Raw genomic sequence first — 17902 nt, 5'->3', positions numbered from 1 at the left:
CACAATGGGCAGAATTTCTGCCTTAGAGCTCAACAGTCCCAGGTCCAATCCTGACCTCGTGTGTTATGGGACGGTAGTGTACTAGTTAGCCAGTGACCCAGGTTTAATTCCATTGCTGTCTGTGAGGAGTTTGTACATTCTCCCCATGACCACATAGGTTGCTTCTGGGTGCTCCGGTTTCCTCCCACATTCCAAAGATCAATGGGAAATTAGGTTAATTGGTCACACAGGTGTAATTAGGAACACAGGCTCTTGGGCCAGAAGGGCCGGTTATTGTGGAGAATCTCTAAATAAGATAAAACCATAGAGGTGTATATAATCTTGAGGAACATAGAAAGAGTGACTGCACTCAATCCTTTTCCTACAGCTGGGGATTAAAATTAAAATTGTAAGAGCAGAACAAAATAGTGAATAGAGCAAATCTGATGAACAATGAGCCCACAAACACTGCCTGTATTTACCCTTTCTTTTTGCACTAATTTAATTTAATATTCTATATCCACTTACTGTAACTTGTATTTTTAATTAGGTATTGCACTGCTTCTGCAAAACAACACATTTCTTAACATACGCCAGTGATAATAAACCTGACTCTGATTCTGAGTTTTAAAATATCACATCACTGGAGTCGCTGGGTGCCATTCTGTAACTTACGGTAGGCTCGTTCCACAAAAACACCGGCTGCGATTCCATAGAAGATGAGAACGCAAATGATGTGCCGCCGATAGTTCTCGATGAAGCGCTTGAAGTGCTGAACTTTCTGCTGCACCTTGCTGCGGTTGTACCTCTCCCGTTTTGCTTCTGTGAAGGGTTTAGGGTGGTGGTGAGGTGACCTGTGGGGAGAGTTGAAATGCCAAGTTACCGTGAGGTCCCGCTATGGGTTCATGCTATTTCGTCCCTCGATTAAGCAGGAGATTTGACTCAGAGGTTCCGGTAATTCATCAAAATCTGGTGCTGCAGTCACTGACCAGATCAATTCGTGGGCAGCGACTAGAGTTGACGCTCCACCACGCCAGTGACCCAGATTCAATCCTGACCTCTGGTGCTGGCTGTACGGCGTTTGAATTTTCTTCCTGTCACCGTGTGAGATGCTTCAGTTCCCTCTTACATCCCAAAGACATGTGGGTCAGTAGTTTAATTGACTACAAAAAATGAACTAACATCCAAACTAGTGTACGTATTGGTGAGTGATGGAATTGAGGGGGAGGGGTTGTTGGCCATGGAGAATTTAAAATATGGAAGAAAACATTGAACTTGAAAGGATCAAGGACAGTGCAAGCAGACAGATCTTTGTTCCTGCCATGGGCTTGGAGATGGAGGCTGCCATTTCGGGGAACTGTTTTATATCCTCCATTTTGTGAGATGAAGTTGCTTTGCTCTCTGTGTTTTAACATCTGTCACTTGCTGGGAAGAGGGCAATAAATGGATGTTAGCTTGGAGCAGAGCCAACAAAAACATAGAAACATAGAAAATAGGTGCAGGAGTAGGCCATTCGGCCCTTCGAGCCTGCACCGCCATTCAGTATGATCATGGCTGATCATCCAACTCAGAACCCTGTACCAGCCTTCCCTCCATACCCCCTGATCCCTTTAGCCACAAGGGCCATATCTAACTCCCTCTTAAATATAGCCAATGAACTGGCCTCAACTGTTTCCTGTGGCAGAGAACATAGAAAACATAGAACATAGAAAACTTACAGCACAATACAGGCCCTTCAGCCCCCAAAGCTGTGCCGAACATGTCCTTACCTTAGAACTACCTAGGCTTACCCATAGCCCTCTATTTTTCTAAGCTCCATGTCAAAGGTGTTAAAAGTCAATCAGGTGACCTCTCGCCAATGACAGTGGAATGCAACATTTGAATTGGTCAGGAACGAGTATAAAAGTGGACGCTTTGAGTGTGCTATCAGTGATAATTCTCTCAAGAGACCCACCACCATAAGGAAGAACCCCCATGCCAGGGGCTGGGCGAAGAAAGGCTCAATCATCGGGCCAACGGCGTTATAAATTGGAAAAGTGGTCTGAGTGAGTGTTGGTACCGAGGGAACAGCAGATTTCATGTTCTAAGCTGTTGGCTTGTGGGCAACATACTTATATTGTTGTTTGCGCAAGGACAATGAAGCATGAACTTTGATTAATTGTGAGTTGCGTAGTGAATTCCCTAACCTAGTTCCGTTGATGAACAGAGAACAGGGTGAAGTCGATGGGGGTGTTGGGAGAACATGGAACATACACTCAGAGGCCACTTTATTAAATACACCGGTACATTACTGTGAATATCTAATCAGCCAATCACGTGGCAGCAACCCGGTGCATAAAATGTTTACAGCCACCAGGAGAGAGGTGTTGGAGCTGCTGCACTCCACCGGGGGCAGTGTGGCGCAGCATCCAGGCTGGAGTCTGTGTTACCCCCCAGTGATCGCTTGACAGAAGAGAAGCTGTATTGTGATTGACTGCAGATTTCTACAGCGTTCACGGACTCAGGTCTGGGTTACTTTCTTTGCATGGCTATATTTTTTCCTGATATCTTACATGTGCTTGCTACCTTGTACGTGCTAGGTGTGGTGTGTGCTGCGTGTGACTGTTGGTACTGTGTTTTGTACCTTGGTCCTTGAGAAACACTGTTTTGTTTAGCTGTATTCATAGGTATTCATGTATGGTTGAATGACAATTAAACTTGAATTGAATAAAAGCATGTAGACAAGGGTCAATCTCTTGTTGTTTAACACAACCCTCAAGCAGGCAATGAAGGAGAAAGTTATGATGTCATCATAGCTCAGGCAAGAACTGATTCTCTGCCTGAAGTTACATAAAGAGGGGCAGTGATATCTCAGTTGGGTCATAGGCTAGAGAAATGCACTCAGAACCACTTGAAAGGGCAGATTCTGAACTTTGTCCCACTGAATGCCATACCTTAATTCACAGGATTTGTGTCACTGTGTGATTAGAGCAGGGGAATCATATTAGCTAACACGGTCCTACAGTAGTAACTGGCAATAATGTGTGCGGTTGAGCTGGAAATAACATGATTTCTTCAGTCCAGATTTCTCATGATATGCCAAATAGAGAAGTGTCACATTGCTCTTCAACAACCATAATGTGCTTGCAGCAATCTATGACAATGGTGAGTTAGCAAGAGATAAGGTGATTACTTGATTACTGTAAGGAATTTTGAGGCACCGAGGATCAAATACTAGCAGTATAATAAATAATTTCTTAAATTAAGCCTGTAATCCCTCAGCTGTCCTCTTGCCACCCATGCCCGCACCACCACCCCCTTTATCTTTATTGCTTTAGAAACTCCAACCATTTTGGGTGAGGAGGGTGATATCACTCACTTTGGGAACCACTGGCCTAGACAAAGTGGATGTGAAGAAGATGTTTCCAACAGTGGGTATGTCTAGGACCAGAGGGTACAACCTCAGAATAGAACGATGTCCCTTTAGAACAGAGAAATGGAGGATTTCTTTAGCCAGAGGGTGGTGAATCTGTGGAATTTATTCCCACAAATGCCTGTAGAGGCCAAGTCTTTGAGTATATTTTACACAGAGATTGATATTTATCACAGTGGTAAATAAAATCGTGTCCCATGCTCTTAGTTCTCGACTATTTTGAGAACTTTATATTGAGAGTGAATAGTTTGAACACTTGCTGGTGCACATAGAAGTCAGCTGGCTCTCAAACTTCCCTTTGCTGCCTGTAAGGAGCTTGTATGTTCTCCCCGTGACTGCATAGATTTCTTACAGGTGCTCCAGTTTCCTTCCACAGTCCAAATACGTACCGGTTGGTAGGTCAATTGGTCAATGTAAATTGTTCTGTGATTAGGCTAGGGATAAATGATGAGATTGCTGGACAGCGTGGCTCGAAAGGCTGGAAGCACCTATTCCACACTGTATCTCAATAAATAAATTACACTGCCTGAGGTACTCTAATGCAGTTTTTTTAAACTGTGATAAAATTCTTTGAAGACTCAAGTGCTTCATTTAGCAAGCAATTTAAGAATGTTAAGCATGACGTTGATTATTTGTCAGAGTTATTTGCAATGTTTAATGAAATCAGTCTTCAATTATAGGGAAATGATGTGAATCTTATCAAAGTCAAATCAGTTATCTGCTCACTTCTGTCTCAGTTAGCCCTATTTATATGCAACGTTGGCCATCGCAATCTTTTCCAAATTCTGAGCCTCTCAGAGTTGGAAGAGAAAGAAAGAATATCAGATGATGATCTTCAAATATACTGTGCCCACTTGGGTGAACTGTCTAAAGACATGTCAGAGATTTCAGGGTTTTCTCTTGATCCAGACTGGGTTATAAATCAATCACTGAACAGTTGTACCGAGGAATTAGCAGGAAGGATGAAGGAAGAACTTATCTCGTTACAAAATTGTGAACTGAAGCCAAGGTTCAAAAAAATTATATCAAGACTTTTGGTTGCAGAAAGAATCTCTGAACATTATCCCGCACTGTGGAAAAAGATCATGATGTTCTTTATTGCCTTTCCAACATCATATATAGTGGAGCATGGTTTCAGTGCAGATGCATAATTTCTTTCAAAGCAACGAAACAGACTGAAAATTATTGAACGAGGGTGATATTCAGTCTGATGTCGAGAAGCTGATATCACTGCATCTCATTGAAAGGAGACAAAGCAATGAGTGGTGAATAGCTGGACTTCTAATATATACTCTAACATAGTTGATGAAAATTGTTTTTACTGCAATTAAATAAAGATATAGTTTTATTTGTTGCTTTATATAGATGTAAATAATTTTTGCAATTATTTGTTACTGCTTTGAATCTGCAGTTCCTATTTTTTTCTTTCATGGTGCATTGTAAATCAAAATTCTTTGTGGTTTTTATGTAATGGCCAGAAAGGGAGAGGAGGCACCACCGGGGATGTGATCTCTAAGCCGAAGGGGTGGTAACTAAGAAAGCTTCGGGAACCACTGAACTAGGCCTTTCAATATTCAGTAGGTTTCAATGACTTTCCTCCCTCCACCTCATCCTTCTAAAGTAGCAGACTCTGCCTGTTATATCAGAGGCCCATCCCTCCCCACTATCAGTACGTCTTCACGGGGTGACGAGGTGTTGCTTCAAGAGGCAACATCCATCATCAAAGATGCCCACCATCTGATCCAACCCATCTTCTTGCATCGGGCAGGAGGTTCAGAGCCTGAGGTCCCATACCACTCAGTTCAAAAACAGCCACTTCCCTTCAACTTGCTGCTGAAGTTAGAGTTCAAAGCCAACTGGCAAAACCCTAATGTCCAGTTAAGCAAAACTATGATCACTTTAATCATTTTGTACTGTATGGATTTTCTTTTCTTTTTATTCTAATTGTGCTCTTGCTTATAAAAATTGTATAATTTATGTTTCTTCTGTGAATGCTGCTTATCTGATGCTACAGTATGTGCCTGTGATGTTTCTGCAAGCTGGTTTTTTTAAACACCCACGTATGCGTGTTGTGTAATTGACAATAATCACGATTCTGGCTTTGACTTTGAAGCTGGAATCTAGTGGAACTCAACAAGTCAGGCAGCATTTGTGGAAGGAAAAGGACGGTCAACATTTTGCGTTGGGGTTCTTCATCTGGATCGCTTAACTTTACCAGGAGATGTTTGAAACCTGGTCTTCACTAGTAATTGATCGTCTGCTGTATCAGATGATGACAGGGGAAACCTGGGTTGGGAGAGTTTTTAAAGTGGAAAAGCTGTTGTGCTCGGGGAAGTTCCACTGTCTCTACCTCGGAAGTCCAGGTCCAGTGGTATGAGTAGTCATCACAAATGGAGTCTTCCTTGGTTGCAGTGGATGACCATGACATCTTCTGTACCTCTGCTTTCCATGAAACGTTGCAGAACCGCCTTCCAAAGAGTTGTTTCCTAACACACTTTTGATCTCATCCGCCCAGTTTCAAAGGTTATGGGGAGAAGGCAGGAACTGGATACTGATTGTGGATGATCAGCCATGATCACAGTGACTGGCGGTGCTGGCTCGAAGGGCCGAATGGCCTACTCCTGCAACCTATTGTCTATTGTCTATTGTCAGTCTGCTGGTGCTGATTTCACAGCTCAGACAGGCGCATCCCTTTCTCAATGAGGTATAAGGCTTGCCAGCTACCCTCACTTGGTTTAGCCCAGCTGTCGAAGCAGTGTACCAGGGTAAGGCCACTGTCATAAGGCAACAGCTACTTGGAGCCACCGGTGAGAGCTGAGTGTACGCTGAGGACCAAAGGTAAGTGAGCTGCCCCAGAATGGACGTGACAAGCCCGTTCACCGGAGGTGCTACCCCTCCCTGGACACCACATACACTGGCATTTTACATGGATTGATAATTTGGTGCCAACATCCGCACTATAAATCTGACGTTTCTAAAACACATAAGCCTTAAAGGCAGCATCTATGGAAAGGAATAAATAGTCGATGTTTTGGGCCAAGACTCTTCATCAGGGCTGGAAAGGAAGGGGGGAGGATGCCAGAATAAGAAAGTGGAGGGAGGGGAAGGACAGGTGATAGGTAGAAAAGGTAAAGGGCTGAAGAAGAAGGAATCTGACAGAAGGGAGTGGACCATGGGCGAAAGGGGGGGTGGGGGAGCGGTACCAGAGGGAGGTAATGGCAGGTGAGGAGAGGAGAAGAGGTAGGAGGGAAGCCAGAGTGGGGAGTAGAAGAAAAGGAAAGGGGGGGTGGGAAATGACCAGAAGTTTGAGAAATGGATGTTCATGCTATTAGGTTGGAGGCTACCTAGGTGGAAGATGAAGTGTTGCTCTTCCAACCTGAGAGTGGCCTCTTTGTGGCAGTAGAAGCCAATGGACTGACATGTCTGAAAGGGAATAGGCCCTGATGAATAGTTTCGATCAGATGTTTGTTCCTCTCCATGGATGCTGCCTGACCTACTGAGTTCCTCTAGCATTTTGTATGTGTTACTCTGGATTTCCAGCATCTGCAGAATCTCTTGATTTTAACATTAACAGACAGCAGCGTTAAACAGTACAGAGGCTGAGCCTTTACCTTTTGTTCTGTTTGTTTCTGTTTCGGAATTCCTGTCCAGCCTGTTCCACTGGAGTCTCCTGGTTGTTCCTGTCAGTAGGTGAAGAACAAGAACGTTATTCATAAGCCACAGGGGAGTCTATTTCATTCAAAGTTGAAGTGCCAGGCTCTATTATCCAGCACACGCACAAACCACAAGGCACCCTCAGAGTAAGAGGGAAGTCAGAAGCCTGGTCACTTGCACTATTCAGATCAACTGTCCCAGCTAAGTGGAATCAAGTTTCCCCTCACGGTACTCCTAATTTTCTGGTGGTTAAACAATATCAATGGAAAATCACGGAGTTGTTAAATCTCCAGGGCCAATTCTGCAACAGGATTTCACTCCAGAGGTGCAGTGTTATGACCTCCAACACACCTTATCTAATGTCGAAAGCACGCTCAGTGGCCACTTTATTAGGTACACTCGTACACATGCTGGTTAATGCAAGTATCTAAACAGCCAATCATGTGGCAGCAACTCAATGCATAAAAGCATGCAGGCATGGTCAAGAGGTTCAGTTGTTGGTCAGACCAAATATCAGAATGGGGAAGAAATGTGAACTAGGCGACTTTGACTATGGAATGCTTGTTCGTGCCAGATGGGGTGGTTTAAGCATCTCAGAAACTGCTGATCTCCTGGGGTTTTCACAAACTATGGTCTCTAGAGTTACAGAGAAGGGTGTGAAAAACAAAAAAAAACATCCAGTAAACAACGGTTTTGTTGGTGAAATAGGTTAGAGGAGAATGGCCAAACTGGTTCAAGCTGACGGGAAGGTGACAGTAGTGTAGTGGCTAGCACAACGCTCTACAGTACCAGTGACCTAGTTCATTTTGCACCACTGTCTGTAAGAAGTTTGTGCGTTCTTCCCATAACCATGTGAGTTTCCTCCCACAGTCCAAAGACATACTGGTTGGTCATTGTAAATTTTTCCATGATTAGGCTAGGGTTAAGTTGGGAGTTGCTGGCTGTGTGGCTTGAAGGGGGCCCAAAAGCCTATTTCACACCGTATCTCAATAAATGAATAAATACAGGCAGTCCCTGGGTTACAAACGAGATCCGTTCCTAAGTCTGTCGTTAAGTCAAACTTGTAGGTCAGTCGGAACAGGTACATATGGTTCTTATTTAGCGTCAGTTAGTCAAATGTTTGTCTTAGTATAGAGTATATATTTTACCTTTCTATGCATATAAAACACTTAAGAAACACTTCCAAATACACTAAAACATCTTAAACATAATAATATAGTACATAATAATACAGTAATAATGAAAGTAACTACATATGGTATTGTACTGAAGAGAGAGAGAGAGAGAGATAATCCGTGTGTGTGTGTGTATGTGTGTAGGTTACAACGGTAAATAAGAGAAAAGTTTAAGCCAAATGCAAAGTTACACACTCAACACAGTGTTAACGGCAACGTGATCCGACTTAAAATTGCGGACGGTGTTCTCTTTCCTCGAGCCGACGAACCGCTGAAGCTGTGCAATGTTTTCAAATTTTTAATAGGCTTTATGGCAGTCCGTTCGTAAGTACAAGTTGTCTGTAAGTCAGACGTTCTTAACCCAGGGACTTACTATAACTCAGATAACCACACTTTACAACAGCGGTGTGCAAAAGAGAACCTCCGAACGAACAACACATAGAACCATCAAGTGGATGGGCTACAGCAGCAGAAGACAATGAACATACACTCAGTGGCCATGTTATTAGATACAGGTGGTGCCTGATAAAGTGATCACTGAATGTACATTATGAAATACTACTTTGTACTAAGGAAGTTCAACCTGGATAAAATTGTTTCTGGCAGTCAGGGTTGGGTTGCATCATGGACTGGTATGGAGGCTTCAATTCACAGGATAGGCACAGGGCTACAGAGAATGGTGCACTTTGTCCGTTCCATCATGGGAACAGCTGTCCCCATTACCTGAGACATCTACAAGAAGCGATATCTCAGGAAGGCAGCATCCATCGTTGGGACCACCACCATCCAGGTCTTGCCCTCTTCTTGATGCTGCCATCGGGCAGGAGATACAGCAGTCTGAAGACCTGCACCTCAACGTTCAACGGCTTCTTCTCCACTGACATCAGACTCTTGAACCGTCACGAAAAACCTTATCACAGCCTTGGGCTACGGTTCTGTTCTTGCTTTTGATTTATTGAGGAATTGCTCACTCAGGCCCTTTGAGGCACGCAGCCTAGCAATCTTCTGATCTAATCCTAGCCTAGTCATGAGACAATTTACGATGACCGATTAACCTACCAACTAGAATGTTGCTGGACTGTGGGAAGAAGCTGGAGCACCCGGATGAAACCCGCGTAGTCACAGGAAAACATACAGACAGTGGCGGGCATCGAACCAAGGTCACTGGTACTGTAAAGCATTGCGCCAACCACTATGTTACAGTGCCACCCTCTCTCTCTCTTTCAATCTTTCCCCTGTTATTATTTATTTTGATGTTCGTGTTTGCACCCATGTAAGTTATGGATAATTTATATTAATTTCAGATTATGTCAACTTATATTTTTCCTTGTACTGTGCTGCTGCTGCAAAAAGCTAATTTTCTTGGTAAGTATACTCCATGACAGTAATGAATTTAAGGCAGTAATAAATAACTTAGTTCAACCTGGCCTCCCTGCTCCTGGTACATAGCCCTACACTGTATATTAGAACATATCGAGTGCTTGTTGGAATTGGAATTTGTTTACTATTACCACATGTAATGAGATACAGTGAAAAACTTTTGTTTGTAGACAGATCATTCCTTATGTAAGTAATTAGTCTTTGTGAACGTGGCCATGCAATGTTGGCACTGGAAGCGATGAAACATTTGCAGGCAGTTGCAGCACAATCCTGGCAGATTTGATTTTTTTGCAAATGACGTATTTCATTGTAAGCTTCGAAGTACGGTTCATGACAAATAAAAGAAATGATGGAATGGTGGCTCAGACTTGATGGGCCGAATGGCTCAATTCTGCTCCTATGTGTTATGGTCAAATATTTTTGTCTTTAAGTAATTCAGGTAGCAAAAGGGAAAAAAATGCAGAATGTGGTGTTTCAGGTACAGTGTACGTGCAGTGCAGGTAGACAGATAAAGTACCAGCGAAATGAGGTAGATTGGGAGAACAAGAGTTAATCTGTTAGCGTAAGAGAGATCCGTTCAAGAGTTTGAGAACAGCACGTTAGAGATTGTCATTAAACCTAGTAGGAAATCTTTAAATACGAGGATATTCCCTGCCTCCATAACAGGGAGCATATTCAGAAATCAGAAGTGTAAAGAGACTTGGGAACCTCATGCAGGATTCCATAAAGGTGAACTTCCAGGTTGAGTCGGACATCAGAAGACAAATACAATGTTAGCATTCATTTCGGGAGCACGAGAATATAAAAGCAATGGTATGAGGCATTGGTTAGGCCACACTTGGAGTAGTGTGAGCAATTCTGGGCCCCTTATCCAGGGAAGAACGTGCTGGAGTTTAGAATAATGAGGAGGGATCTCATTGAAACCTATTGTATAGTGAAAGGCCTAGACAGATTGGACGTGGAGAGGATGCTTCTTATAGTGGGAGAGTCTAGAACCAGAGGGCACAACCTCAGAATACAAGGACATCTCCAGAGATGAGGAAGAAGTTCTTTAACCACAGGGTGGTGAATCTGTGGAATTCATTGCTACAGGTAGCTGTGGAAGCCAATTCATTGGGTAAATTTAAAGCACAGGTTGTTAGGTTCTTGAATATGGAGAGAAATCAGGAGAATGGGGTTGAAAGGGAAAATAAATCAGTCATGATGGAATGGTAGAGCAAACTCGATGGGTCGAATGGTCCCATTTTGCTCCTATGTCTTATGGTCTTATCACCCTTTCAGGCCAACAAGTCCAAATTACATTACATTCGCTGTAAGAAATACTTCCTCTATGGCTCTTCACATTCTGTTGTTGTGTTACCAACTGGATTCAGTGTGTTCTCCCTGAAAAAAGGGTAGCATTTCCATTGCCTTTTCCTGCACTGCATTTGAGCAATTAAGCAGTAAAATATTTCTGGACTGTCACCTGCAATGCGCCATTGGGAACCCCGGAGTCAAAAGCAGTTAGCGCGACATTGTTACAGCTTGGGGCGTCGGAGCTCAGAATTCAAATCCACCACTGCTTGTCAGAAGTTTGTACGCCCTTCCCGTGAGTGTGTGAGTTTCCTCTGGGAGATCTAGTTTCCTCACACGTTTCAGAGACATACCAGTTGGCAGGTTATCTGGTCTTTGTAAATGAGGCTGGGTAGTGCATACAGTGGAACCAAGAAAATTGTCAAGTGATTCACTTTGGAAGGTTGAGTTTGAAGATAGACTATAGGCTTAATGCAGGATACTTGGCAGTGTGGAGGAACAGAGGGATCTTTGGGGTCCATGTTCATAGAGCCCTTAAAGTTGCCGCACAAGTTGATGGGGTTTTTAAGAAGGCGTATAGTGTTGATCTTCGTTCGTCAGAGGATTGAGTTCAAGAGCCAGAAGGTATATTGCAGCTCTGTAGAACTCTGGTTACACCATATTTGGAACATTGTATTCAGTTCTGTTTGTTTCATTATAGGAAAGATGTGGAAGCTTTAGAGAGGGTGCAGGGGAAATTTACCAAGATGCTTCCTGAACTAGAGCGCATGTCTTATGAGGAAAGGTTGAGCTCTTAAAGACCATGAGATTATGGGTGTGAGAAGATGTCTCCTCTTGTGGTAAATTCAAGAACAAAAGAGTCACTGTTTAGCAACAAGTTAATAAGAGATCAAGTGTAACCTTTTTTCTCTCAGATTCCATGAAAAACAAGTTGGGTGGATGGGTTAGCCATAATGTAGTTAAGAGACAGATCAGCCATAATCTGATTAAATGGAGGAACATCTGGAGGGGACAGAACATACCAGCACAAATTAATCACTGCCTCAATACTGCAACACTACGACCACTTTGATCACTTTGAATTCAGGAGGATTATTTTGCACTAATTGTGTATACATTTAATTTATATACTTCTAGTGATTGCTATGTGTCTGGTATGCTGCTGCAAGTAAGCTTTTTATTGCATCTGTTCATACATGAACTGTGCAGCCAACAATAAACTTAAACTTTCTCTAGTCCTGATTCAGGGTTTGACCCAAAACGTTAACAATTCCTCTCCTTCCCCAAAAATGTTACTCGACCTGCTAAGATCCCAGAGAAGATTGCTCGTGGCCATAGACACAAGGGCTACTGCAGATGCTGGAGATCTAGGGCCACACACGCAATGTGCTGGAGGAGGCTCTGCGGACCGGGCAACGTCTTTGGAAGGGAATAAACAGTCGATGTTTTATGCCGAGACCCTTCACTGTGCTGTGATAGTTGGTGGCACTTGTTTTCTCCAGTAATGAGTATACCAAATGCATGGGATTGGAAAAAGTGCGAGCGAATTAGTGCTTCACCTAGGCAGGCTGTTGGGAACAATAAACGGTAAGCAGAAAGAACTCAGCAGACCGGGCAGAATCTGCGGAGGCAGAGAGTCTATGTCGACCATTTGGCTTTGAGACCCTGTCTCAAGACTGAAAGGGCAGAGGAAAAGTGGCTGGTACATAATAGTACAGGAGGGGGAGAGGGTGGGACAGAGAGAGTGATTGGTAGATTCAGACTGCGAGAGGGAGGTGGACAGGTAGAACCAGGAAGGAGGGAAGGTGAACAAAGAGAGGGAGGGAAAGTAGGTGCAACACACACAAAATGCTGGAGAAACTCAGCAGGTCAGGCAGCATCTATGGAGAGAAATAAACAGCCAATGCCTCAGGCCATGATCCTTCATTAGGCCTGGAAAGGAATGGGGGAGAAGCCGGAGTAAGACTGTGGGAGCGGGGAGGGAGTACAACCTGGCACGTGACGTGATGAAGCAACAACAGTTTATCTACCTCTGTAGATGCTGCCGAACCTTCTCAGTTCCTCCAACAGCTTCCAGCATCTGCAGAATCTCATGTTTGTAGTAAGGTAGGTGGACAGGTGATTATGTGAGATAGAAAAACACTGGGGTATGGGCTACATGTAACTGAAAAATCCAGTGATTATGCTATTGAGTTATCACCTTCCGTAGTGAAATATTGTTCTTCCAGTTTGTGTGTAGTTTCTGTAGCAAGGGAGAAGGCCAAAGGCTGACAGATCAGTGTGTGAGTAGGAAGGAGAGTTGAAATAGCATGTTTTTAAAGACATACAAGGTCATTTATATACGAAATATGTACTCACTTGTATGGGTTTTTGAGGAAGGAAACTCGCTGGAACTTGTTGGCTTTATCTCGTAGGTCCAAACCTAAAGAAAAGAAGGGGACATTCATTACACCACTGTGGAAGTGTGCTTACCATATCGAATGATTTGTTCATTTTCTGACTTATGAACAAAGTCGACTAATGGTCATCTGTAAATACAGAATCCATTCATAACTCAGGAAATGGATAGTTCTACAGGGAAAGATTTGCAGGCTCGGCTTGTATAAACATCAGGGGATGACTCAATTGGAACATTCGAGATCCTGAGGACATGATTCTATCAGCGGGTGAACCTCGAGGGCGGTTGTTTAAAAATACGACCAGAAATGAAGCAACATTTTATTCTCTTGGATTGTCAGACATCTTTGAAACTCTTTTCCTCAAAGGGCGGTGGGTGAAGAGTCATTAAACATTTGTAAGGCAGGAGTAGGTAGTTTAAAGGGGTGGAAAAATTATTGAGGGTGGTTGGGATCGTGGGGTAGGGTTTTAGTCAGATTTACAACTCACACAAAGTCCCAGAGGAACTCAGCAAGTCAGGCTTGTTCAGTGCAGGGAATAAACAGTTGGTGTTCCAGTGCTGATGAAGGGTCTTGGCTCAACATATCAACTGTTCATTCCACGCCAGAGATGCTGCCTGACTTGCTAAACTTCTCCAACATTTTGTGTGTAGGCTGCTCAAGATTTTCAGCATCTGCAGAATCTTGGGTGGGATTAGCATCATGCAACGAATTGCAGAATAGGTTCAAAAGGTAGTTAACCCAAACCTGGCAGTGATTCTTAGCTCTGCATTAGAATATAGAACATAAAACAGAGCACAATACAGGGCTTTCAGCCTACAGTTCTGTACTGACCTTTTAACCTTCTCCAAGATCAATCTAACATAGCTCCCACATAGCTCCCCATTTTTATATCATCCATATGTCTATCTAAGAGTTTCTTAAATGCCCCTAATTCATTTGCTAATGTTTATATCAATAATTGGCATGCTATGGCACCAAAGGAGGATATCGTTTGAAAACACAGCATTATATTCCATATTCATGGTGACAACCCTCTCACCACTGTTGTCTGTGTGTCAAGCATTACTGAAGGAACAGAACTGTCCTCCAACAGGCTGTTGGGAAGTCTAAAGCCACCGCCTCCAATCCACTCCAGGTGCATGGGCATTACCCTGCTCCTTTTATACGTTAAAGGGATTACTGACCTTTCACGTTGAGCTGAGCAAACTGCAGTTCATCTGCGTGGTCTCGGAACAGATAATGGAAGTCCTCCCAGGTGAGTTCGTCTTTGTCCTGGAATCCCGCTTCCTTGAACAGCGAGTTCATGATCTCATCCTCCTGCGTTTTTGATAAGCAGTTATGGGAGATCTCAATGAAGGACCTGGAGGAACAAAGGGTGAGTAATACCTGTCTCCACCAGAGTAAAGTCACAAGCAAAAATACTCTATTTGTACAAAGTATTGTAGACAGAATCAGAAACGTTAAATCACAAATATTCAGATTGTTTTCTAGCAGGAATTACTATTCATGTTTTATATAAACATTAATTTTAATTAGTATTTAATTTAGGGATACAACACGGTAGCAGGCCATTCTGGCTGAATGAGCCCACCTTGCCCAATTATACTCATTTGACCAACTAGCCTACTGATATGTATGTCTCTGGAATGTGGGAGGAAACCAGAGCACACAGAGGAAATCCACATGGTCACAGGGAGAATGTATAAACTCCTTACGGATGGTGGCAGGAATTGAACCAGGGCCGCTGTTGCTGTAACTGCTACACTACCATGCCATTCGATATAAAAATCCGACACAGCGTCTTTGACACTGATGTAGTTCAAACACACAACCCTCTGATCTGCAGTGAGACTCTCTGCCGTTGCACCATGAGGCCTGATGCATTGTGCTACCAGCTTGTAAATATGAGGTTATGAAACAATGAGAACAGGGATAGGATGCTCAGCCCCTCAAACCTGCCCTGCTATTCAATACCATCACAACTGACCATCCCCCAACTTCACCTCCTCCTCTCTGCCAGTTCCCCACAGCTCGCAGTTCCTTCATCTTTAAACAAAAGTATCTTCTTCCCCTTTGTACACACAACGATGCACCTGCCGTCATTCTCTAAGAGCTCCTGAGATTCACTCAGGATAGGACGGATATTAAAAAAGCAAAGATAGCGTGCAGTCAGACTATCAGCAAGGGCAGGCAGGTGATAGGACAAAACTGCAGTCACCAGGGTGAGGATCAATACATTAGGGATGGCAGGATCAAAAAGGGTAGCAAATACAGAACTCAAAGTGTTATATTTCAATGCACGGCGTATAAGAAATGAGGTGGATGATCTTGTTGCACTATTATAGACTGTCAGGTATGATGCTGCGGCCATCACTGAATTGTGGCTGAAGGATGGTGGTAGGTGGGAGCTGAATGTTCAAGGTTACATGTTGTATTGGAGGGATAGGAAGACAGGCAGAGGGGGTGGCATGACTCTGCCGGTAAAGAATGGTATCAAATCAGTAGAGAAATGTGACATAGAATCGGAAGGTGTTGAATCCTTGTGAGTTGAGTTAAAAAACTGCAAGGGTAAAAGGACCCTGATGGTAGTTATATACAGGCATCCCAACAGTAGCTGGGAGGTGGACCACAGATTGCAATGGCAAATAGAAAAGGCGTGTCAAAATGGCAATGTTACGATAGTCGTGGGAGAGTTCAACATGCAGGTTGATTGGGAAAATCAGGTTGGTAATGAATCTCAAAAGAGTGAGTTTGTTGAATGCCTATGAGATGGCTTTTTAGAGCAGTTTGTTGTTGAACCTACGAAGGGATCAGCTATACTGGATTGGGTGCGATGTAATGAACTGGAAGTGATCAGGAAGGTAAAATAACCCTTGGGAGGCAGTGATCATAACATGAGTGCATTCAACTTGAAATTTGATGGGAAGAAAGTAAAGTCTGACTTCAGTGGAGTATTTCAGTGGAGTAAAGCAAATTACAGTGGTATGAGAGAGGAGTTGGCCAAAGTAAGTTGGGTGGAGATGCTGGCAGGGATGACAGCAGAGCAGCAATGGCGTGAGTTTCTGTGAAAAGGGAGAAGGTTGCAGAATAGATGTACTCCAAAAACAAAGAAACACTCAAATGGCAAAATAGTACAACTGTGACTGACAAGGGAAGTCAAAGCTAATGTAAAAACAAAAGAGAGAGCATAAAACAACACAAAAATTAGTGGTATGACAGAGGATTGGGAAGCTTTTAAAAACCTACAGAGAAAAATTAAAATAATCATTAGGAGGGAAAATATGAAATATGAAAGCAAGTTACCAAACAATATCAAAATGGATAGTAAAACCTTTTTCAAGTATGTAAAGAATAAAAGAGAGATGAGAATGGATATAGGACCACTAGAAAATGAGGCTGGAAAAATAATAACAGGGGACAAGGAGATGGCAGATAAACTAAATGAGATTTCTGTTTTCACTGTGGATGACACTAGCTGTATGCCAGATTTTGAAGGGTGCGAGGGAAGAGAAGAGAGTGCAGTTATTATTACAAGAGAGAAGGTGCTCAAAAAGTTAAAAGACTCAAGGGTGCATAAGTCACCCGGATCAGAAGAACTGCACCCTAGGGTTCCGGAAGAGGTAGCGGTAGAGATTGTGGAGGCATTAGTAATGATCTTTCAAAAATTATTGGACTCTGGCATGGTGCCAAAGGACTGGAAAATTGCAAATGTTACTCTACTCTTTAAAAAAGGAGCAAGGCAGCAGAAAGGAAATTATAGACCAGTTAACCTGACCTCAGTGGTTGGGAAGATGTTGGAGTAAATTGTTAAGGATGAGGTTATGGAGTACTTGGTGACATGGGACAAGATAGGGCAAAGCCAGCGTACTTTCCTTAAGGGAAAATCTTGCCAGCAAACCGGTTGGAATTCTTTGAGGACATTAAAAGTAGGATAGATAAATGGGGTGCAGTGGATGTTGTATATTTGGACTTTCAGAAAGCCTTTGACAAGGTGTTACACATGAAGCTGCATACCAAGTTAAGAGCCCATGGTATTACAGGAAAGTTACTGGCATGGTTAGAGCATTGGCTGATTGGTAGGAGGCAGTGAGTGGGAAAAAACGATCCTTTTCTGGTTGGCTGCCAGTGACCAATAGTGTTCTGCAGGGATCGGTGTTGGGACCACTTCTTTTTATGCTGTATATCAATGATTTAGATGATGGAATAGATGGCTTTATTGCCAAGTTTGCAGATGATCAGAAGACTAGTGGAGGGGCAGGTAGTGTTGAGGAAACAGGTACGCTGCAGAAGGACTTAGACAGATTGGGAGAATGGGCAAGAAAGTGGCAAATAAAATGCAATGTTGGCAAATGTATGGTCATGCACTTTGGTACAAGAAATAAATGTGCGACTATTTTCTAAGTGTGGAGAAAATCCAAAAATCTGAGATGCAAAGGGACTTGGGAGTTCTTGTGTGGACCACCCTAAAGGCTAACTTGCAGGTTGAGTCCATGGTGAGGAAGGCAAATGCAATGGTAGCATTCACTTCAAGAGGTCTAGAATACAAGAGCAGGGATGTGATGCTGAGGCTTTATAAGGCACTGGTGAGACCTCACCTTGAGTATTGTAAA

General features: G+C 43.1%; 1 protein-coding gene across 1 annotated transcript in view; it reads right to left on the bottom strand.

The window, feature by feature from the left end:
- The window catches only part of LOC140212144 (dual oxidase 2-like), a 124559-nt gene that overhangs the window by 42634 nt on the left and 64023 nt on the right, over window positions 1–17902 (bottom strand). The window contains exons 21-24 of the mRNA XM_072282757.1: window positions 14477–14652; window positions 13252–13315; window positions 7003–7071; window positions 655–833 (exon numbers count right to left, since the gene is read on the bottom strand). Of these exons, the coding sequence (XP_072138858.1) occupies window positions 655–833; window positions 7003–7071; window positions 13252–13315; window positions 14477–14652 (488 nt within the window). The remainder of the gene's footprint in view (window positions 1–654; window positions 834–7002; window positions 7072–13251; window positions 13316–14476; window positions 14653–17902) is intronic.

The sequence above is a fragment of the Mobula birostris genome, chromosome 18 (assembly GCF_030028105.1).
Source record: "Mobula birostris isolate sMobBir1 chromosome 18, sMobBir1.hap1, whole genome shotgun sequence".
NCBI classification, from domain to species: Eukaryota; Metazoa; Chordata; class Chondrichthyes; order Myliobatiformes; family Myliobatidae; genus Mobula; species Mobula birostris.
Note: the sequence above shows the minus strand (reverse complement) of the source record. Positions and strands in the feature narration are given on the sequence as shown.